At 38.6% G+C, this 24,210-nt stretch overlaps 1 protein-coding gene across 1 annotated transcript; it reads right to left on the bottom strand.

The window, feature by feature from the left end:
* Positions 1-1,404: 1,404 nt before the first annotated feature.
* On the bottom strand, positions 1,405-16,262 carry LOC105040448 (probable phospholipid-transporting ATPase 4). Its single transcript, XM_019848818.3, is given in 12 exon segments — positions 1,405-2,365; positions 2,635-2,826; positions 2,943-3,041; positions 3,190-3,315; positions 3,413-3,622; positions 3,722-3,809; positions 3,922-4,010; positions 4,089-4,365; positions 13,246-13,356; positions 13,467-13,701; positions 13,704-15,455; positions 16,019-16,262. Coding segments are annotated over 11 exon segments (3,669 nt in total). The 5' UTR covers positions 15,283-15,455; positions 16,019-16,262; the 3' UTR covers positions 1,405-1,702.
* Positions 16,263-24,210: the final 7,948 nt, after the last annotated feature.

Genomic DNA, 24,210 nt, shown 5'->3' with positions numbered 1-24,210 from the left:
AAAGAGAAAGTTTAAAAGGATATCTTTTTCTACAAGTAAAAAGTTCTAACACAAGATGTGAACTATTATTGCACATCTATATACCCACATGACCATGCACCATCATGCATAAAAGGGCTGTTTAGACATATGGAACAGACACCTTTCCATCGTTCTGCTCAAAACAAATACATGGAACAGATGCAAAGATTTATAATCAAAAAGATTCTTTTACCCATCAATATTATACCACAGATATAATTCTAAGAAGTACAATGTCAAATAACATATAGTTGATGCTCACATCAAAAAACAAGAATTCTTCCATACCCATGACAGACAACCGCTTGGGCAGATGAAAATAAAAGAAACAGAAATAATAAATTTCTGAAAGTGGACAGAACCACAATGAATGGCAACAGAAAGAAACAGGTTTCTTAAATCCATTGTGCTCCACATTCTGTTTGGTCAATGTCTGATAACAGCCAGGGAAAAATAGGAGGCAAGGAAAGGCATGCGGGGAAAACAACAAATATATACAAGGAGAGCTTGCAAGAACTAGTGGAGAAGGATAAAGGAGGCATACCTGATTGAGGGGCATGCATGCTAAGAGATTGCCGGAAGAGAGCTTGACGATGATAGTGCAGTCAACCACACCAGCAACGAGCTCTAACAGGCCTTGAATGGAAAAGAAAATGATAATCAAACTCTACAATACAAATAACCAAATTCCATCAGGAAAGTTCCATTTATGCTCCCAAACTTGCCTCTTTTTTGCCTCCCTTTCACTGGATTACATCTGCCACTAGCTATCATCTGATGGTAACTAGGTTCATTGTCCTCAAGTGACTGACTTAAAATTGAACATCTAAAGAAGGCCAGTATAATTCTGTATAGACGAGGTCCTTGTTTCTCTCACAACAAAATAGCTGGATTACCTCTCTGTCAAAATGGTTGAAACCACTTGGAAGTAAACTTTGAACTTCAACCTGCCATCAAGTTGTGGTCAGAGCCATTAAATTCCTTTGATTAATGCAGCATCACATTAGAGCATTTTTTTTTCCTTTTATCTTGATAACTGCTGTATCACATTTCAATTTTTCCTTCCACAGGTGCTACATATAAAGCCCCTTGGCCTAGCACCAAGTCCAATCAATTAGCTCCATGAACCTTCATACGGTGTGCATTGCCTCAGGAACGCCTCTAGCACCAGCACTTAGGCTTAAGCCAAGATAAGAATCCAGTTGCAATCCAGTATTGGTTGGAGGCATTTGCTTAAAAGACTACCAACAACCAATTTGTTGATATGTACGGACTAGCAAGCCATTACTCTGAAAAAAGCAGCCATTAACACTAGTGTCCCATTTGGTCTCCTCCAAGAAATGTTAGCACATAAAGGAAGAGTGACTACTAAAAACTCAGAAGTGGCAACACACTATAGAACCAATAGCCAAGAAACAAAATTGTATCCATACACACATCTCAACTATTTGCATAAGGCTTCAACTTAACACGGGCATAAGTATTGTACATAGGCCGATTCTATATAATGGGGGCAACTATGGAACCTCCCATATGTAGATTGCTATGAAATTGAATTGGTGAAATGAAAACGTGAGAAAATTAAGGCTCCTCCCCCCCCCTTCCCCCTCACAAAAAAAAAAGGACTAATGAGGCAAAAGAGGGGGAAAAAAAAGATCCCACTGATGGGCTCTGACAAATGTTATGACACCATTTGAATGCCTAATGTTGATGATTTCTTCTGCAACTTCCCTTTCAGCTGCCTGATCTTGGCATCCACCCTTGCCGTAAAACCAATCTTAGTTTCTTGCCTTGCTTTCGACCGCTCCCTCTTCCACATATGCTGATCCTCCAAATCCTTCTTGTAGTATTTAATCTCTTGGATCACATGGTGATCCAGAGGATTGAGTGCCCTCTGAAACGAGATGTGGGCAAGATATGGGATATTGCATGAAGCAGTTACTATAAGCGTTGCAACCCAATATACAGGTGCAGGTCCAAGGGCTTCCGGGAGTATCTGATAGGCATTCCCAGAGATCAATGGTGAAGACTCTCCATACGCAACCAGAAAGACGTACCATGTAGCAATGCTGCCCCACACAAAGAGGTGCTGGATCCACGTGAAGTGGCTCATTGTTAGGGCAATTTGCATGTTGACAGCCCAGATGATGCAGGTAAACATGGCAGTTCCAACAACAGCCATGTCAGCAGTCTGCCCCCCTGCATGGAATGCCCGATCATAGAAAATATTGATGTTCAGGAAGAATATAATTAGGGATGAGTAGAGACCATTGCCCATCCACCCAAATATCCTATACCAATCAAAGAAGAGGTTCTTTGGTCCTTGCTGGTACAATGCTGGAAACTGCAGGGGGAATTGTTCAGTTTATGATATCAAATCAATCTAAGTTCATAATCTATGAGCATAACAATAAATTCAAACCCTATTCTTTTTTTTCTTTTTTCTTTTTTTAAAGTTGCTAGTTTATGCCAAAGAGAGGACATATTGATGCACAGTTTGTGATGGATGACAAGCATTTGTTTACGTGGAAAAGTTTACCAAGAATCATGACTGAATGTTAATCATTGCAAGTATTGCTTTTGGACGAAGACCAAATATTATAGCAAGCATACCTGTAAGCAGACTTCAGAAGAAACATCTTGCTCAAATACTCCCAATGATATTACAGGCAATGATGTGAGAATGACATTGAACAGTAACATATACCAGTCATCATACACCGGCTGCCCAGAGAAGCCAGTGTATATCTCGAAGTAGAATAGTGTGAGGCCAAAGGCTATATTTTTGTAGAAGAAATAACAGATCTGAAAGCAATCCATCAGAACCCCAAAAAATCATTAATTAAGTTACACACATATTTATAACAGATTACTGTAAACAAGTGCAAAAAACATAAATGAAAGTGTTTGTTAATTTGTACCATCTGGGCAATCCTCTTATAACACCAATGTCCATGGACAACAAGAAGCCTCTCTAGAAACCGAAATTGGGCAATGGAAAAATCACTAGCCATCACAGCCTGCACAAGGTCCAATTGCTAAACAATTAACTGCTCGCTTATTTCAACCTTAGGCAATTTCGGCATCCTCAGAAACAGTTACAAGCCTCGATACCAGATGTCTAAGTTTGATTCAAACATCAAATGTCCATTGCCTATTAATACCTACCTGCATTCCTTCTAGTCCGCTGATTCCGACACCAATATCAGCCTCTTGAATCATGCCCACATCATTTGCACCATCACCTATTGCCAAAGTAGTCTTGCCTGTACCTTCTTTCACCAACCGAGTCACCTAAAGCAAGAAATACAACATGATTAACTGAATTGTGTAGTTTAGCATGTTGTGCTGGTGAGAAACAACAATAGTGATCCAATATAATGAACATTACCAGTGCTTTCTGCATTGGGGAGACCCGGCAGCATATGACAGAAGCACAATCAACCGCTAAACTCAAAAACTGGTTCTTCAAATCATCCTCCAAAGCATATGATAAAGTTTTTCCATCAATGATTAAAGCAAATGCTGCATGAGGATCCTTTTCCAGTTTGATCATTTGTGCAGAATTAGTGATTTGCATCAAAATATTCCCTTTCACAGCCTGACCAGTCATCAAACATGAACCAAAGCCTAGAATGAATCCAATTCCAGAACAGAACAAAACCAAGTACAATTCTGAAGGTAAATAATAAAAACTTACCCTTTTAGCATCCTGAGTTACCAAATCACAGTTAATTGTGGATATACAAATTTGTTTCATGCCCTGCCTAAGTAAACTGCAGGCAAACCTGCAGATACAAAATATTTTTACCAGATATCCAACATGGAGAACAGGAAGCAGATTTATTTCAATTCCAATGATATCCTTCTTGTGTAAAGTGATTGATTTGAGAGGCATACCCTATGTTGATGGCAGTTTCCATCTTATCACCGGTCAGAACCCAGATCTTAAGACCAGCCTGTGCTAATTTATCTATGCACTGCGGAACCTGTACAGGAGGATGAAATAGTCAAAGGACTGAAAGAAGCAACAATTTCAATGGTAAAAGAAAGCTGCAAAAGCTCACCCCTTTCTGTAATTTGTCCTCCACAGCAGTTGCACCAACAAGAATCAAGTCCCTTTCAATCATATCGGCAACTCGCTCAATTTGGGCTTCTCTATCAGGCCCCATAGTGGTTTTTGCTTTAATAAACTCAGCATTCCAAGCAGAATACTCAGATTCCTCAAGCACCCTGTATGCTAATGCCAATGTCCGCAAGCCTGCTTCTCCATATTCATTTAGATGCTTACTAGTATCATCCTCATACATTCTTCCATGTTTTGACAGTCTTTCAAAAACTATGCTGTTCGTTTCATGGGGATAAAAGAACTTTCTTTTAGGCATAAAGGCTATGGAAGATGAAATGAAATTGGTATTTGAATTAATGTATGAGATGATTCAAGGAAATTAATAAACAGCTAACAGTTAATAGAACTGTAAATCTGTCACGCCCCAAACCGGGACATAACACGGCCATGCTACCGAGGGATGGACCCACGATAACACGAAGCCAAAATTCATCTTCTTAGATATAATAACAGGTGTATCTCAAATAAATGTAATAATAAAGTTCAATTCAATTATTTAATTAAACCAAAACTGGTTCAGAACATCTAAATCCAGAGATAAAATAATCCAAGTCTTAAAATTCGTAATGACTGCAATCCATAAACATAAACTGAATTCTTAGAGCAAAATTTCTAAACTTGCTTTGCTGATCTCCAAGCCTGGATTCTCTTTCCTTCAATCCTAGCCTTATTTCTCTGTAAATGAAAGAGAAAACAAAAAGAATATGAGCTACACTAGCTCAGTAAGTAGACTTCCGCTTCCTTACCGGATCAAGCATAAATTTTCTATGATAATGCATCATTTAGCAAATAACAATTATTGCAAAAATAAATATTTCATAGAGCATATAATAAAACAAGTTATAAGCTCATCATGCATGCATAAATCATGTATATTTCACAATTATGAATCGTAAATCATTTTCATCATGTATTCATGTCATATTTCAAAACATTGCTCACAGATATTCGTGCTAAGATCACTATTATACCCGTGACAGGGCCATGTTTCTTAATCGACAGAGTTCTTAATTCATGTGCCAACTTTATATCCGCTGGCAGGGCCATGTTTCATGTGGATGCTAGCTCCGGATGTCGACCTTCCCGTAGGGATTCATTCATAGCCATCTGAGAGCCTTTGAAATCATTATATCTTTTTCTTAAAGCATACATATACATAGATTGAAAAACAATGAAATTCATGCTATTTTCATAAGACATATTCATGAAATCAATGATCGTAATAAAACATGCTTTTTATATCACATATGCCGATCCTTATTTTATGAAAATTTATGATTTCATCAATATCAATTCTTTGCATAAAAATATGATCATTTAAAATAAATAAGGAGCATAAGATCTACTTACCTCGATCGTCCTGGACCTTTTAATCTTCCTTAAAAGAATCAGATAGTCCTATTTAAAATATTAAATCATTAATAAATTTTATATTTTTAATAAAATTACATAATATAAAGAAATGACCGATTTGATGATCAGTCCAATAAATCTCTCCCTTCGGCTCTAACCCGATTTAAGGTCATAGGTCCCTAGAAGTGAAGAAGATAGCCTAATAAGGGATTCATAGGATTTCTTGGAGAGAGAATTTTTTTTTTATTCTTATTATTTTATATATTTTTCTTTTCTTTTCTTTTTTTCTTCTTTTCTTTTCTTTATTATTATTATTATTATTATTATTTGACTATATATTTTTCTTTTTCTTCTTCTTCTTCTTCTTTTTTCTTTTTCCTTTTCTTTTTCTTTTTCTTTTCCTTTTTCTTTTCTTTTTCTTTTTCTTTTCCTTCCCGTGGCCTTCTTTGGCCAGAACAGGGGACCTAAAGGTCCCCGTTCCCCACGTCGGCCGTTCACGGCCACCCCTTGCCCGACGGTGGCCGGCGGCAAGGGCGGCCTTCCCCCGAGTTCGGAGGGCCTGTACCGGCGGTCGGTGATGACCGTCGGTACCGGAAAATCGGAGAAAAAGGCCGGACAGAGGTTCTCTTTTCCAACAAAATCCGGCGACACCCGTCGCCGGCAATCGTGCCCACAGCACAGGAAAGAAGGGAGAGAAGAGAGGGAGAGGAAGGAGACCTTACCACAACCTCCGGTGACCCCCACCGGTGTGAAATCGCGGCGAGCACAGGTCGAGGGGCCGCGCTTCAAACGAGAAAATCGGAGAAAAATCTCCGGCAATCGTCGTGACTGAAGGGTCTACCCATAGAGGAGAGGGGGGGTTCTTATAGAGTTCGTCCTAGGGTCTTTTAATGGCCCTAGGACTCCGATTTTTGATCGAAAACGAGGGAAGAGGAAGACTCCGATTGGGAGTCTTCCTGCTCTGTTTTTGTTTTTGTTTTTTTTTTTTTTTTACAGGGCTTAGTGGGCCGGGCTTTCACATTCTACCTCCCTTAAAAAAAATTTCGTCCTCGAAATTTAACATACCTTCATTTTCAAATAAGTGTAGATATTTCGTCTTCATATCGTCTTCAAGCTCCCAAATAGCCTCTTTCTCTTCATGATTACTCCAATGAATCTTTACGTATGGAATGGTACGCCATCTTAGAACTTGCTCTTTTCGGTCAATAATTCGCAGAGAAAATTCTTCATAGGTTAGATCTTCATGAACTTGCAATAGCTCATACTTTATCACACTGTTTGGATCAGGTACAAACTTCCTCAGTAGTGAAACATGAAAGACATTGTGCACTTTGGATAAATCTAGTGGTAAGGCTAGTTCGTATGCAACATCTCCTACTCGATTTAAAATTTCAAAAGGTCCAATATATCGCGGACTCAGCTTGCCATGTCTCCCGAACCTCATGACACCCTTAGTAGGTGATACTTTTAGAAAAACATGATTACCGATCTGAAATTCTAATTCTCTTCTTTTTCTATCTGCCCAACTCTTTTGTCTATCCTGTGCTGCCTTGAGTCTTCTCTTGATTAGATAAATTTTGTCTCTGGCATCTTGAACTAACTCGGGACCAATTAATTTCTTTTCACCCACTTCATCTCAATACAGAGGGGATCTACACTTTCTTCCATATAGGGCTTCATAGGGTGCCATCTGGATACTAGAATGAAAACTATTATTATATGCAAATTCAATCAATGCCACATGATTATCCCAATGTCCTCCGAAGTCAAAAGCACAAGCTCTTAACATATCCTCCAGAGTTTGAATTGTCCTTTCAGATTGGCCATCGGTCTGAGGATGGAATGCAGTACTAGGCCTCAATTTTATTCCCAAGGCATCTTGAAAACTTTTCCAAAATCTAGATACAAATCGTGTGTCTCGATCAGATACAATACTTATTGGAACACCATGCAGACGTACAATTCCATCAATATACATCTGGGCTAACTTATCAAGCGGAGTACCAACTCAAAAAGGTAGAAAGTGAGCTGATTTAGTAAGCCGATCAACAATCACCCACACTGCATCATTTTTTCTTGTTGTCCTTGGAAGTCCAGTAACGAAATCCATCATGATATGTTCCCATTTTCATTATGGTATCTCTAATGGTCTTAGCAGACCAGCAGGTCTTTGATGTTCGGCTTTCACTTGTTGGCATACCAAGCATTGAGATACAAACCGAGCTATCTCCTGCTTCATTTCATTCCACCAGAAGAGTTGTTTTAAATCTCTATACATCTTTGTACTACCGGGATGAAAAGAGAAACGGGATTTATGGGCTTCTTCCAAAATTTTCTTTTTAGTTCAGGATCACCTGGTATACATAATCTGTTCCCAAAATAAAGAGTTCCATCTGTATAGAGTCTAAACTCAGTTCGTAATCCTTTCTCCATGTCCTTCTTAATCTGACATACATGAATATCACTTTGTTGGGCCGCTTGTATCTGTTCGATCAATGCTGGTTGTACCATTAAATTTGCTAACACATTCTTAACATCAGAACAAGTCACTTCAATTTGCAAATCTTCAAGATCCCTAAGAATTTGTTGCTGAAAGGATAGCAGAGTCATCACATTCGCTGAAGACTTCCTACTAAGTACATCTGCCACCACATTAGCTTTTCCAGGGTGATATTTAATATTTAGATCATAATCTTTTAATAGTTCAAGCCACCTTCTTTGCCTCATATTCAGCTCTTTTTGAGTAAATAAGTATTTCAAGCTTTTATGATCAGTAAAGATTTCACATGGTTCTCCATATAAATAGTGTCGTCAAATTTTTAAAGCAAAAATAATAGCTGCTAACTCCAAATCATGGGTCGGATAATTCTGCTCATAGGCTTTTAATTGTCGAGAAGCATAAGCTATGACCTTATCATTCTGCATCAACACACAACCTAATCCTTTCTTAGAAGCATCACTATAAATGACAAATCCTCCTTCATTTGATGGTAGGGTAAGAACTAGGGCAGATATCAATCGTTGCTTCAAATCTTGAAAACTCTGCTCACATTCACTGCTCCATTCAAATTTTATTCATTTCTGAGTTAAGCGAGTCAGAGGAATTGCAATTTGGGAAAATCCCTTGACGAATCTTCTATAATAACCAGCCAAGCCTAAGAAGCTTCTAACTTCCGTCACATTAGTCGGACGAGACCAATTTACCACGGCTTCTATCTTCTTTGGATCGACTGAGATTCCTTCCTTAGATATTACATGGCCGAGGAAGACAACACTATCCAACCAGAATTCACACTTGCTAAGCTTGGCGAAGAGCTTCTCTTTTCTCAAGATCTGAAACACGATCCTCAGATGTCTCTCATGTTCTCTATATTTTTAGAATACACTAGGATATCATCAATAAAAACAACAACGAATTGATCCAGATACGGCTTGAAAATCCTGTTCATCATATCCATAAAAGCAGCCGGTGCATTGGTTAGTCCAAAAGGCATTACTAAAAATTCATAATGGCCATACCTGGTTCTAAATGCAATCTTAGGTACATCTTCATCTCTAATTCTTAGTTGATGATAGCCTGATCGTAAGTCAATTTTTGAGAAAACTCGAGCACCCTGAAGTTGATCAAATAAGTCATCTATTCGTGGAAGAGGATATTTGTTCTTTATGGTTACTTGTTCAACTCCCGATAGTCAATGCATAATTGCATGCTCCCATCTTTCTTTTTCATAAATAGCACAGGAGCTCCCCAGGGTGATGTACTTGGTCGGACAAACTTTTTATTCAAAAGTTCTTGCAGTTGATCCTTTAATTCTCGTAATTCTACGGGAGCCATCCGGTAAGGAGGTTTTGAAATAGGCCCGGTTCCTGGGGTGATATCAATTTTAAATTCAACCTCGCTCTGGGGGCAATCCGGGTAGTTCATCTGGAAAAATATCAGAAAATTCCTTAACAATTGGGATCTCATCCAACTTTATCTTTTCCTTCTCGACGTCTATTACGTGGGCCAAAAATGCTTTGCATCCTTTCCTTAAACTTTTCTTGCGTTCATGATTGAGATAATACCCAAAGATTGTTTGGATTCCTTATTATGAACTTCGCCTTGAAAGAAGAATTACGGTTCATCCAGAATTTGAAATACCACTCTTTTTCCAAAACAATCAATATGTGCATGGTATGAAGATAACCAGTTCATCCCAAGAATAACATCAAAATCATACATATTTAGCTGAATCAAATCTGCTGCTAATTCTTTTTCTTCTATTTGGATTATGCAATTCTTGAAAATAATGTCAGCAACAACAATATTTTTAAAAGGTGTGCTAACATATAATGGTTCATTTAGTTTTCAGGCACACAATTCAAAGAAGTAGCAAACTTGAGAGATATAAAAGAGTGTGAAGAGCCAGAATGAATAACACACGAGCATAAATAGAATTGACTGGGATAATACCTGTCACCACTTGATTATTTGCATTGGCCTCCTGCTGGTTTAAAGTAAACACTCGTGCGTTTCCTTTTTGTTTTTGATCAACTGGTTTGTTAGATCTAGAGTCATCTCTTTTCTTATTTGGGCAATCACGAGCCATATGTCTTTTTCACCACATAAGAAGCATGCTCCAATCCTCTTGAGACAAGATCCATTGTGATTTTTTCACAGTAGGAGCAGGATGAAGATTCTTTCTTCTTATCAGAGTTATTATTTTTGAAATTTTTCTGCTGATCCTTTAGATTTCCTGCTGATCTCGGTCTCTTCTTATCTCCTCTTTCTAGTTCTGCTCTTTTCAATTCAGATTCCACTTTCAAAGCTAGCTCCAGTACGTCCTTGTAGTTATTGAAAATATGAGAAGACAGACGGGATTGAATTCATATCTTAGACCTTGTTCAAATCTGTTAGCTTTACTCCTTTCGAATTCCATTAGTTGGGGGCAGAAGCGGCCTAACTCATTAAACTTGTTAGCATATTCTAGCACCGTCATATCATCCTTTTGCTTTAAGGCTAGAAACCATTTTCTTTTACCAATCTCATTGTCCCCGGAAAGTACTGATCATAAAATATCTCTTTGAATTCTTCTAAGTGAGCTGATCATCATTGTTCCCATAGGCAGCTTTTATTGCAGTCCACCAAAACTCGGCATTTTCTTTTAACATAGGAATGGCTAATCGGACCTTCACATTCTCAGGGTATTGCAGGGCATCAAACATCTTTTCATCTCTCGAATCCATGTCTCTGCAGCCATAGGATCAGATCCACCCTCAAATAGAGGTGGGTTGAGCCTTCTGAATCTCTCGTAGTATGACTCCATAGATAATGTCGGTCGAAGAGCAGTTTGTGCCTGCTGCTGAATAAGCTGAGCCACCACTTGACATACACCAGCAATGTCCGCCTGTGTGGCCGGTGCGTCAGGAGCCCGCTCAGCTGGTTGATTGTCAGCTCCTCGTGACGTCAGTCTTGCTCCTCTTGTCCTAGCGGCCATATTTGCCAAAGTCTCGCCCTCCCTATCGCTCATCGCTTCCTATTCAAATACCAATCATTATTACGTTATTTTATAACAGAGTTAAGTACATTAATAATTTAAGTCAGAGTCTAACTATGCGTAACCTAGCTACTACTGTTAGGTTTTAAGTTCTATCCTTGATTAAACCTATTGCTCTGATACCATAAAATGTCACGCCCCAAATCCGGGACATAACACGGCCATGCTACCAAGGGATGGACCCACGATAACACGAAGCCAAAATTCATCTTCTTAAATATATAACAGGTGTATCTCAAATAAATGTAATAATAAAGTTCAATTCAATTATTTAATTAAACCAAAACTGTTCAGAGCATCTAAATCCAGAGATAAAATAATCCAAGTCTTAAAATTCGTAATGACTACAATCCATAAACATAAACTGAATTCCTAGAGCAAAATTTCTAAACTTGCTTTGCTGATCTCCAAGCCTGGATTCTCTTTCCTTCGATCCTAGCCTTATTTCTCTGTACATGAAAGAGAAAACAAAAAGAATATGAGCTACACTAGCTCAGTAAGTAGACTTCCGCTTCCTTACTGGATCAAGCATAAGTTTTCTATGATAATGCATCATTTAGCAAATAACAATTATTGCAAAAATAAATATTTCATAAGCATATAATAAAACAAGTTATAAGCTCATCATGCATGCATAAATCATGTATATTTCACAATTATGAATCGTAAATCATTTTCATCATGTATTCATGTCATGTTTCAAAACATTGCTCACAGATATTCGTGCTAAGGTCACTATTATACCCGTGAAGGGCCATGTTTCTTAATCGACAGAGTTCTTAATTCATGTGCCAACTTTATACCCCTGGCAGGGCCATGTTTCATGTGGATGCTAGCTCCGGATGTCGACCTTCCCGTAGGGATTCATTCATAGCCATCTGAGAGCCTTTGAAATCATTATATCTTTTTCTTAAAGCATACATATACATAGATGGAAAAACAATGAAATTCATGCTATTTTCATAAGACATATTCATGAAATCAATGATCGTAATAAAACATGCTTTTTCATATCACATATGTCGATCCTTATTTTATGAAAATTTATGATTTCATCAATATCAATTTTTGCATAAAAATATGATCATTTAAAATAAATAAGGAGCATAAGATCTACTTACCTCGATCGTCCTGGACCTTTTAATCTTCCTTAAAAGAATCAGACAGTCTTATTTAAAATATTAAATCATTAATAAATTTCATATTTTTAATAAAATTATATAATATAAAGAAATGACCGATTTGATGATCAGTCCAATAAATCTCTCCTTCGGCTCTAACCCGATTTAAGGTTATAGGTCCCTAGAAGTGAAGAAGATAGCCTAATAAGGGATTCATAGGATTTCTTGGAGAGAGATTTTTTTTTTATTCTTATTATTTTATATATTTTTTTTTTTTTTTTTCTTCTTTTCTTTATTATTATTATTATTATTATTATTTGACTATATATTTTTCTTTTTCTTTTCTTTTTCTTCTTCTTCTTCTTCTTCTTCTTTTCTTTTTCCTTTTCTTTTTCTTTTTCTTTTCCTTTTTCTTTTCTTTTTCTTTTTCTTTTCCTTCCCGTGGCCTTCTTTGGCCGGAACAGGGGACCTAAAGGTCTCCGTTCCCCACGTCGGCCGTTCACGGCCACCCCTTGCCCGACGGTGGCCGGCGGCAAGGGCGGCCTTCCCCGAGTTCGGAGGGCCTGTACCGGCGGTCGGTGATGACCGTCGGTGTCGGAAAATCGGAGAAAAGAGCCGGACAGAGGTTCTCTTTTCCAACAAAATCCGGCGACACCCGTCGCCGGCAATCGTGCCCACAGGCACAGGAAAGAAGGGAGAGAAGAGAGGGAGAGGAAGGAGACCTTACCACAACCTCCGGTGACCCCCACCGGCGTGAAATCGCGGCGAGCACAGGTCGAGGGGCCGCGGCTTCAAACGAAAAATCGGAGAAAAATCTCCGGCAATCGTCGTGACTGAAGGGTCTACCCATAGAGGAGAGGGGGGGTTCTTATAGAGTTCGTCCTAGGGTCTTTTAATGGCCCTAGGACTCCGATTTTTGATCGGAAACGGGGGAAGAGGAAGACTCCGATCGGGAGTCTTCCTGCTCTGTTTTTGTTTTTGTTTTTTTTTTTTTTTTTTACAGGGCTTAGTGGGCCGGGCTTTCACAAAATCTACCAGTCACCAAAGTATTGCGGCCAATGATAAGAATAGGATTATACCATACCTGTCTGCACCTTTACACAGAAGATTAATCTGCCCACTCTCATCCTGCACAATCACTGACATTCTCTTCCTTTTGCTGTTGAACTCCAATAGATTAAGAATCTTGAACTCCCTATTGAAATTTAAAGGGAAAAAAACTCACAGATTAAGATGGCAAGACTCTACGAAGAGACACAAAGAAAAGCACCAAGGTTGTCATACAGATTGCTTTATGCTAATGACCTTTCTGTAGCGTTCTTAGAAGAAGAATATCTCTCCTGGACAAATGCACTTGACTGAGTCCTCTTACAGAACTCAAATCCAAATTCCCTGGCTGCGACAAGAAATGTCCCCTCATCTGGTGATTGTGCTTCATAGGTAAATCCACCAGTTTCCACATTTGGCTCAGGAATTGCTGTGTGACAGAGAGTGAGTATCCTGAAGAACAGAAGAATGGTACCTGCAGTAGGCTCTTGGTCCAATTTCCAAGCATGAGACGATCATCATCAAAATTGAAACCCTTAATTCTAGGCTTTCGTGGCTTTTCAATTGCACAATTGATCCCACTCTCCAGTTCGATTTCTGAAGATCCAAAACCACCTCTATTATCCTCCCAGAAATCCTGACCACTGCCATGCTGCTCTGGTGCATTAGAAGCTTCTGATGCCATCTGCTTTGCTGCAGCTATTTCAACTTCACTAGAACCCACACCATATGAAATTCCCGCAATGGAACATTTTAAGAAATCCATCTGATTGCAGGTCAAAGTGCCAGTTTTGTCTGATAAAATAGTATCAACTTGCCCAAGCTCTTCATTTAAATTTGAGGTCCGTGCTTGTGCTGGAATTCCCGTCTCCTCATCGTACATGTGAAGGTCTTGGTTGATGAACATGGCTTGCAAAACTTTGACAACTTCAATTGATACATAGAGTGAAATTGGTATTAAATATCCATATAAAATAAGAGCTGTAACAAGATGGAAGAGGCCAGATAGCATAGGCCTTGATGGGTCATAAAAGTCAGTGGTATTCTGTGGTTGCAAGTACCACCATTTTGGCATCCCAAACTTTGTCTTCGCTGCAAACCCAATTGAACTGATCAGCGAAATTAGTACAAGAAGTGTAAATAGGACATATATGATCTTATCCATCTTCTTTTCAATTCTGCTTCTTTTAGATGGTGATTTTGTTGCATTCTGCATAATTTTGCTGTCATGACCAGTGAAAATGATAACTCCATAAACATAGCTAGTGTTTCTAAGCTTCGAATCTCTCAAAAGAATCTGACTTGGATCAAGAGGGTAGACCTGCCGCTCATATTCAAAATTACCAATAAAAGTGTAGAGACTAGGATTTGGGTCTTCACATTGGATGACAGCCCTAAAATCGTTGAAAGCCTCATCATCATCCAAGGGCAGAGTTACCTCCAAAGATCTCTTGACCTTCAAATTTGTCTCCCCATCCAAATTCATAGTCTCTACATAGCATATCCCATCTTCGTAGCTAGATGACAACAAAAGCAAGTCGGCAGGGAAGAATTGGTCCTTATCTACTTTGACAACATCTCCAACCCGAATCTTTTGCCAATGCTTGTAACCAAACCGCCCTTCCCCCTTATGGATGCTGACCTTCCGGAAATTAACTTCCATGTCCTGCATAAATCTATGCCAGTCTTCTAATGCCTCTTTTGCCATGCTAAGCCCAACAACAAAAGCCAGAGGGGCAATCATGCTCATGGCGTAGAACGGGGTGACGGGGGTGAGGGATAGTATGGCGGCAAGGAGAAAGTAGAGGTTGGCAACTCTCCGGAACTGCTCAAAGATGGCTTTTGGAAGGAAGGTGATGACATTGTACTTGGTGGTCGAGATGTAGTTGGTAGGGTATTTGAAAGGCTTCTTGCGGTGGACTCGGGGTTGGTTGCAGTAGACAATACGAGAGTAGCCAGGACCATGGAGAGAATGGGGAGCGTCATTATCTAATAGCACGGAGGGACGGATGCAAGAGAAAGAGTAGAGCTTGCTCCACCGGAGCCGCTCCCTTAATCTCCCCGTCCGTGCCATCCTCCCCTTGTTAGGGTTTTCTACAGCTCAAATTGAACCAAATCATTCCCGACATCTAATCATTCGAGGGTTTTGAATTCCAACTAGAATGCATTGCTTTCCCTTTGCTGAGTGGTTTCAGCAATCAAGAACGGATACTAAAATCTCGGATTGATAAAGACTCCAGGAATTATCTGAAAAAATTTATGAAGTTATGGAATTAATTCAACTCCAAGGTGCATTGAGCTAATGAAATGGGGATTGCCCCGGATGGATGCTAGATTTACTAACCAAGTCTTTCTCAAACTAAGGATGAATTCTGAAAAGAATTACTGGTTTCTTGAATCTAATTTACGTTTCCATTGCGAGGAGAAAAAGAGATTGGCCAAAAAAAACAAAAAACAAAAACAAAAACATTATTTATGACGCTCCAATCCGATTTGTTCACTCAAAGAAACAATAACAAAGGAATAGCTCAAAAATCGAAAGAAAAATCAGCCGCACTACTTTCGGATCTGCATATCAAGCTGCAACGCGATAGATACAATAAAAAGAATAAAGAACGAGATCTAAACTGACCTTGAACAACTACAGTCATTACTGTTAGCCATCAAAACCCGGCTAAAATGATAAAATATCGCAAAAAAAAAAAAAAAACGACAAAAACAATCAAGAACAAAGTTTCAACAAAGAAGCAGGAGCATAGAAGCGAACCAAAAAGGAGCAAGTAGAGAAGAAATTTCAGCAGAAAACGTACCTGGAATCAAGGCGAAAACCCAAGAAGATTAACCCGACCGTCTTACGACGTCGGTGCTCAACAGTCACGCACCAGGACCTATAAATAGGGAGAGAGAGGGACCGTTGGGGAGCGGTTTTGCGTCTTGGTTTGTTCGTCCGAGCAAACACCAAGAAATTCCGGCCTTCGCCGGTTTTTTTCAAATTTGTATTTCAGAACCCTTTATTTAATCTTTCTTTGCTTTCTTGCTTCTAATCTCCATTAGACGAGAATTAATGGTGAGCTGGGCCGCAGAGCTGGCCTTTTCCGCTAGCCGCAGGGCCCACCCCGTCGACTTCGGAGTTCGTCGGGACGGTATCTCCGGCTTCTGGACCAGTCGTACAGGAGTTTAGATTTGGACGCGTGTCATCCACTGCTAGTCAAAAATAGTTCGGTGTTTGTAAGAAAACAGGAGATCAGATCCTGCTTAGTGATTCCAACTAATTGTGGGACGTGTTACCACAACGAAGTCCCGCAGGGGGCGGAGAGTTGGATTTGTTTTAAAATATTATTTTTTTTTAAATTTAATATTAAACATGTTCTTCATTTCAATTTATTTCTTAAAATATGATATTTGGGCTGATTAAGCTGCGATGTGACAAAATTGTATATTTAAAATATAATTTTAATGTAATTTGCCACGTCGCAGCCCAAATACCATGGAAAATAAGTTAGGATGAGAGATAGATTTGAAATTAAATTTAAAAAAATAATATTTTTTTTAAAAAAATCCATGAATAGAGTAGGTGGGATAGCGCTTTCGGGAGCAATCAAGAAAAACCCCGGTCTATGAGTTAAAAGCTGAGGGTAAAATTAATGTAATACGAAAATTTCATATTCATGGGGTGGACAAAAAGTAATGGATCAGACTAAACCCATCAGTTCAGTCAATGACAGATTCAACACAAACTAACATCTGTATTATTATTTTTTTTTTTACGTGTGTTTGTGCATGTTTATTTGTGGTTGGATTGATCCACCACCAAGTTAGTAGATTTAATCCAATTGATTTTTTTTAAAAATAATTTTTTTTGTGCATCATATATGGTGCAAAAATTCATGCATCGCATGAGATGATCCGTATGAAGTTGATAATTTTTTTTTTTCAATCGATGCCTCCGAAATCATGTGCAAGCCAATCACTGCGCACTTAATTTTGTGCACTGCATGCAGTGCACAAAAAATTGTTCTTTTCGGAATAGATAGATTTATGAATCTATAATTATTTTTGGACTCTTTGAGGACTGGTCACCGGTCCATGTCAAATAAAGTATCCCAATAATGCTATATATAGTTTAAAAAAAAATTCCTCTTCTTCGGCCAAGTTACAAAAAATTATTAGAAATTTTTTTTTTTACATTTAAATTTATCAATTTTATAAATCTATTTTTGATAAATTTTTTTTAATAAATCTCTTTGTTAGGAGAGAAATATTCATATTATTGGCTCCACACATAAAAATATCTTACAAGACAGATGCACTATTATCTTCCTTAGATTTGTCATCCTTGAAGGAACATTTCATTTAAAAAAAAAAAAATCTTTGAAAGAACATGCTCCCAACGCCATATTGAATGAGAAAAGACGGATTCATAGAGATTGTCCATGCATTTACCCATCTATTCCGACTTACGCACCTTCTTATGTAACTAAAGGCCACCAGCGAATAACAAAAATATTTTTTTCATTATTATAGTACATAAAGAAGGACATCATTAGTTTCATATTGATTGTGAATCAAAAAAACTGATTTATATGGAATGAAATTTTTTCTCCTATATGAAATATTTTTTGAAAGACAAAATCATGAGGCTCTGTGCCATAACAATTATAGATTAAAACCGACAATACCTTACCTGCGTAGGAGCGGAAACCAATTTATTCAAGCCACGAGCCCTCTCTTGTCCTCATAATCATCATATCCCATTTTCAATTGCTTGGGATCCAAATTCTATCTTGCTTTCTGTATCGTTATCAGCTTCAAGGCTACTTCAATTATTGTCATCTACTCAATTTGATTGCTTCGGAGTTAACCTCACTTTAACCTTAGTGGAATCTCTATACAACCTAGAACCACGAGATGCCAAGAAATTATCAAGAAAATTCTTGCATAGAGAGGTAATAGCCAAAACTTTACAAAAGTAGTCCCTTGCAAAACGGATTGTAAGCAAATTTCAGTGTTAAAAGAAACAAACAAACTTGTGAACTCATATGAGGAGGAAAATTCCAACTAAAAGTCCTAACATAGATTAATTGGTCGTGGACCTTTGTTGGGAAAGACGGTATGAAATCCAATTCCACTTGGGTAGATCAAATGTCTGATAAAAATGCCTTTCTGTAAGTGGTGGTTCAAAGTATGTTGGATGACAGGATGTGATCAAAAGAATTAGCAAAAGTAGAAAACACAACTTTCCCAAATCCATAAAAAACAAGTAGTAGATTTCCTCACAAACTTGAATGTATTTTTCAAGGCCAAACTTTCTCCTCACTCATTTGCCAACGGTGGAAGCCTCATTACTTATCCGCTTCAGAGAAGGAAAGCAATGGTGTGGAGAAACATAAATAAATGGAGTGCGCAGCTTAAGGGATCTGTTAGGATTTGACGCCTCTAGATTCAGCCCATTGATCCACAGCGAGTTCGCGCGAAAATGGAGTCCAACGAGACCAAGATCACCTGAATCGGAGCTCGGATGGAGGAGATACGAGCTTTTGAAGTCGGCACGAGAATCGAGGCGGCGGAGGACCGCCGGCGACCGGCGGCGGGCGGCGGCGGCGCGCGGGACGCGCGTCCCAGGCCCGCGTGGGACGCGGGACCCAGGCCCGCGCGGGACGTGCGACCCAGGCCCAGGCCCGCGCGGGACGCGCGTCCCAGGCCCAGGCCCGCGTGGGACGCGCGTCCCAGCGGCCTGCTGGCCCTTGCCCCGGTCCACCGTGGACCAGGTCCCACGCGATTCTCGCGGTCCACGGCCCTATTTCGTGGACCGGAGCGCGATCTAAGGGTCGAGGACGCTCCCGGTCTTGATCCGACGGTCCGGAGGGGTTTTTGGCTTTGTTTAGGATTCCTAATCCTTCTTTAATCGTGTTTTAACCTTTGTTTAAGCCTTTAAAAGGCCCTGAGACGAACAGAAGAAAGGGGCTCGGGTTTTCATCGTACAGCCGTACGAACCAGCGTGAAGAGAGAGAGGGCGGGTGTGCTGTGAGAGAAGGAGCAGGAGGCTCCTGGACAGCGGTCGCCAGGCTCTTCAGGGTTCAGGGGGTCTCCAAGAGAGAGAGCTTTTGTGAGGGAACTTCATGTGAGAGAGAATGGGTGTACAAGGGTTGAGGTGAGGTTCCTCTTGTAAATTTTCTTTTCATAGTGAAGTTTGCATGCCCGTGGAGCGAGCCCTTTTTGGCTGATCTACGTATTTTGATTTTTTTTTTTTTGTTTTGTTTCTTTTTCTTCCTGTGCATCGCGTGTACTGAAGGATCTTGGAAGGTGGTGTCCTGACAGACATCCACCAACAGGATCATTAGGTCTTGGAAATTCTTCTTCAACGCTTTGTGGTGTTCCAAAGGAACGTGTCATCCTACATGAGTTGTACTTGAGAAGTGGGCCAAACCTTCTTCTTCTTTTTTTTTTTGGTTGAAGTGGAGCCTCTAAGGTCCATGTTTTGTGTGATTTAGAATAGCTCGGACCATCTTGGACTGTATGATATGTTTTGGGTGCCGTGAGAGGTTTCGGTACCGAGCAGATCTCGATTTTAGTTTGAACCATGGTGGAAAGCAAAGTGAGGTATAACTTGATGTGATTCTTTTACTCCCTTGGTTACAAGTTAGACCATGCCACTCTGAGGAACAAGCTGCCCCTCTTCCTCGCCCCATTCTTGCTAATACCACCACCCCTCTGCCTTCCACCACCATCATCGTATCTCGATACCCCAGCCCTCCTCCTTGCGTGCTTGACGATGAGATTATCTTCGCGATCCCAAATTTTATGATTCAATGTCAAATGAAAACTTTAGAAATGCAAGAGCCATCCTTATACGGATGCCCAATGATTCTTAATTTTTCTAATGCAAAATTATGCTCTCATGTCTTTTCTATTTTCTATTTTTTATTGTTCATATATTGAATATTTTAGATAGCACTAATTGTAAAGAAAGTTTGTGTCTAATTTTTGCCTTGTCTTGGATGGGACCAATATATATTAATTTTTTCATGCACGAACTTAGTTACGCAAAACTTTATTTTTGTGTCATTTCATTTGCGTTATAGTAGCATCTGATTGAGTTATTAATGGAATGTGACTATATGAGAATCTTATTTTTGTACGGCCATTATAGAATACACTCCATTCATTTTGCATAAGATGGAGTTGTTCTAATTTAAAGATAAAGAAATAGTTTCTGATACTACATGCACCATGTAATTATATATACCATAAAGCATAATTGCTTATTTTTGTAAATCTCATTCATCAAGTATGTACCTCGATGCATCGTAAACTAGTAGTTATAATTGTGGACATGCAGGGAATAATTTCTCTTCAAACTTAGAGAACATGGGGCAGCCTGGTTAGGTTTTAAATGATGCCTTTATTAATTCACTCTTTTGATATATTGATTAAATTTTTTTGAGGTATGCTACATTGGTGAGTGACCGCTACGTCGAACCAAATATAAAATAGGTAGGTCCTATGAGGTGACATGCCAACTTAGATAAACAGTCTAATCCTTTTCAAATAGGAACGTCCATGGAATAGTGTTGTCCATCGTGATGATGTCTTGAGTGTGGCCAATTAACTTTGCCTTTTAAGTAGGACCACTTATCTCCAATTTTTTTTAAAAAAAAAAAATTAAAAAGCATGTTGAAGGAACATACTCAGAAAGCATTCTGCATAAAGATTTTCTAGTACCCAATTTGAATCGATTTTCTTTGCATAGGATCCAAGGTGAGGTAAAGTTGTCTTTTAAAATTCATGCCACCTTATCCTTTTATCGGCAAGAAACTACACGGACCTTCCATATCTATAGCAGTGCCTATAAGTTTTACTTAAACAATTTTTAAAAAAAAAAAAAATCCAAATTGAATAAGTTTTATCAAAACAATTATTTGATTATTTTTATAAAATTTGTTTTGCCAAAATTGATAGGCCATAAAATCTGAAAAATAGTTTTATGAGCCTGTTTTATAGAGATTCAGATTTTATTGTTATTTGCTTGAGCAAAAGTCGCTAGCAACCAAATAATCTCTTGGGATGGCTGTAGCCATGTCCGGGGATTTGGTTTGCAACATTTGCGTGGGTATCCTGGAAAGTATCTAGAGAAATGTGATGAAGAGACAAAACTTCCCAAATAACCTAGCTAGAGAACGGGCCACCTATCGTTCAGCTATTGCAAATGCGTCTCTATAATATTAGTTTTGACGTTAAGTTTACAATGACGTGCAAGTCTTTGTTTAAAAAGAATAAATGGCAAAAAAAAAAATCATGTTGAAACTTCATTCAGAGCCAAAATAGTTGTGGATTGGGTTGCAGCAAGTGGTGCCAGCAACCAGAATGCTTCAAATGCATATCATTATGTGCCAAAATGTGAACAAATCTTTTGATCATTTGTCACAAAATCCAAAGTTTTGAATATGATAATGGCAGAGATAGTGAAAAGAGAATCTTATGCTAACAACGAGGCTTATCATAAACTCAACGATAAGTCTTCTCAGGGACAACTTCCTTTGTCCCGGTAGATGTGGGATTATTTTAATGATGACCAGTTCTTGAAATATGTACCCTTGAATCAAGGAAATGCCAAGCATCATATCCTCTAAAAGAGCCGACGTGCAGCATTGGAATTGGATTCATCTCATTATAAAATGAGAAACCGCTCGTTAGAATCGATCGACGCAGTGTATGCCTCGTTGCATGATGCCAAAATTATTTATTGAACCAGCAACCCTAAAGTTAAAAAAGGGTGGATATGATTCCATCTTTCCTTTCACCTTTTAATCATCACATGACTTCCACAACTTACTCGCCCTGCGTGTTGGCGGGTACAAGCGTTCACCTTTGGAATTAGCATCGTAGAAACGATTTATAAATAGGGAACAAACTTTAAGGAAACACGCACACACAGATGGAGAGAGAGGAGAGAGAGAGAGAGATGGTCGTGCATGGCAGGGGCCAACTGGGTTTGGGTCTAGTTTGCTTCAAAGGGATGCCTCCACGGTAACTTGGATTCCTCGTGGACAGGACATTATTGCAGGGTAGTACATGTGGGGGCTATGTGATTGTGGGATATCAATACCTTTGAGATGGAGGTAATCCTTCTGAGCTTTTGCTCTTGGATTTTTGTGATCGGGGTACTATTTGATTGTATTTTTAGTCCATTTCCGCCTGTTCACCGTTGCTATTTGTCTATTATGACGCCGATTCCTGTGAATCATCTATATTGGTCTGCCAATCCTTCCACTTTTAAAGGCTGTCGAAGGAGAAACGCTGATTAACCAAAAACATGCAGGTCATCAAAAATAATCAAGACAGAGATCTTAACTTTGTACAATATTTGAGTAATCTTAACGGATATCATGCCATTAGAAAATTAATTAACTGAAGCAAAAAGACTAAAGGCCCTTTTGGTCTTGCCTCCGTTTGATAAGTTTGCCTTCAAAATCCAACAAGAGAAGTGAGCTGGACTGGACAAGAGGCATGGTTGGGTCTTTTATTTGAAAAAAATAATAATTTGCAAAGTCCCTAGAGTTTTTGGTAGCAAAGTTTTATTGCATTCAAAAAAGGGTGAAAGTAAAAGCAAAGATCGGCAAAAATTTTCTACAAATACTATAAACAACAAAAATACCAAGCAGTCCCTGAAAAAGCATGTAATGCTTACTTTGGCTTTAGTGAATCATCCTGAATCTACCATTAAAAAAAAAAAAAAAAAACAAGGGAATCATAAAATCAGAATTCTCATTGGTGAGACAAAACTAATTGGTCAAACTTAGTGCTACTTCCGTGTAATATAAATGATCTTACATTCCATCTGATAGGTGCTTAGAGAGTTTTTACATCCACGTCTATAGAACGTAATGTCCGTTCAATAGAACAGCGATAATAGAACGAGTCATACATATAGCCAACTGGCAATGAGATGGAAAAATGGGCCTCTTTCTCAAAAAAGAGTGCTGCATAAATCGGCTAAGAAATCTCTTTTATTGGTTATCTATAAATTTTAAAGAAAGAAAAAAAATATGTCTCAATAAAAAGTACATTGGAGTGAGTTTTTCAAAAAGAAAACTAGACTGATTACATTCTAGATCCATGGACCAGAAAGCATAGAGACCAGGAAAGTGACATCCCTCTGGGAGAAAACATACAGCCAATCGGTGTATGAGTGTTTTTTTAGTGTGAAGAAAGCTCGAAAAAGAAGAATCGAAGGTTGGACTCCCATCCGAGAGCAAAGAATAAAAAATTCTATGATATATCTAAAAGAATTTATGGATACAGTACAGAAAACAATCCCATAAAACCTCAAAATCTCAAAAAAAAAAAAAAAATCTAAAACCTGCCCCAAGATATTCCTCGTACACCATCAATCGACCTAGAGGTGGATTGTGAACTCGAGCAACAGAATCAAAAAATTAAGATAAAATTTATCTAGAATAGAGTGTTGGACTCGGAGCAACTCCAAATTGTTTAAGGTCAACTCGGATTGGATCTCATTGAATCCAGCCAAAGGCCGGCCACCATCTATCAAACAAGCTTTTTTAAATTTTTGAATTGTTTGGATATCTAGCGAGGTTGGAAAAAAAAATTGTTTGGATATCCAATGGGGTTGGAAAAAAATCCAGAGGGATTTGTTTTGATAGAACCACACTAAAATGGACAGCTCATCCATGAGCATAGTGGACCCCAACATACTGTTTGGCTTGGGATCATGGAGATTCATAAGAGGAGGGTAATGGAGGGTGGGGTAAGAAAATTAATGACTTTTATTTGAATAAGAAGGGGAAGGATAAAAAAAAGATATATGCTTTATCCTTTTATGCAATAAAAGAATAAAAAAAAATTATATATATTTTGTCAAATATTTTTTTTATTAATATATATACGTTTAATATTATGATATTTTTTATTATCTAAAACAATTTATTAGATATTTTCATGTAAAATATATTACGAAGGAATGACTAGAGTTTCTGGCTTG

This window comes from Elaeis guineensis, chromosome 3, assembly GCF_000442705.2.
Source record: "Elaeis guineensis isolate ETL-2024a chromosome 3, EG11, whole genome shotgun sequence".
Classification (NCBI taxonomy): domain Eukaryota; kingdom Viridiplantae; phylum Streptophyta; class Magnoliopsida; order Arecales; family Arecaceae; genus Elaeis; species Elaeis guineensis.
The sequence above is the reverse complement of the archived record's forward strand: the minus strand, read 5'-3'. Positions and strand labels throughout refer to the sequence as shown.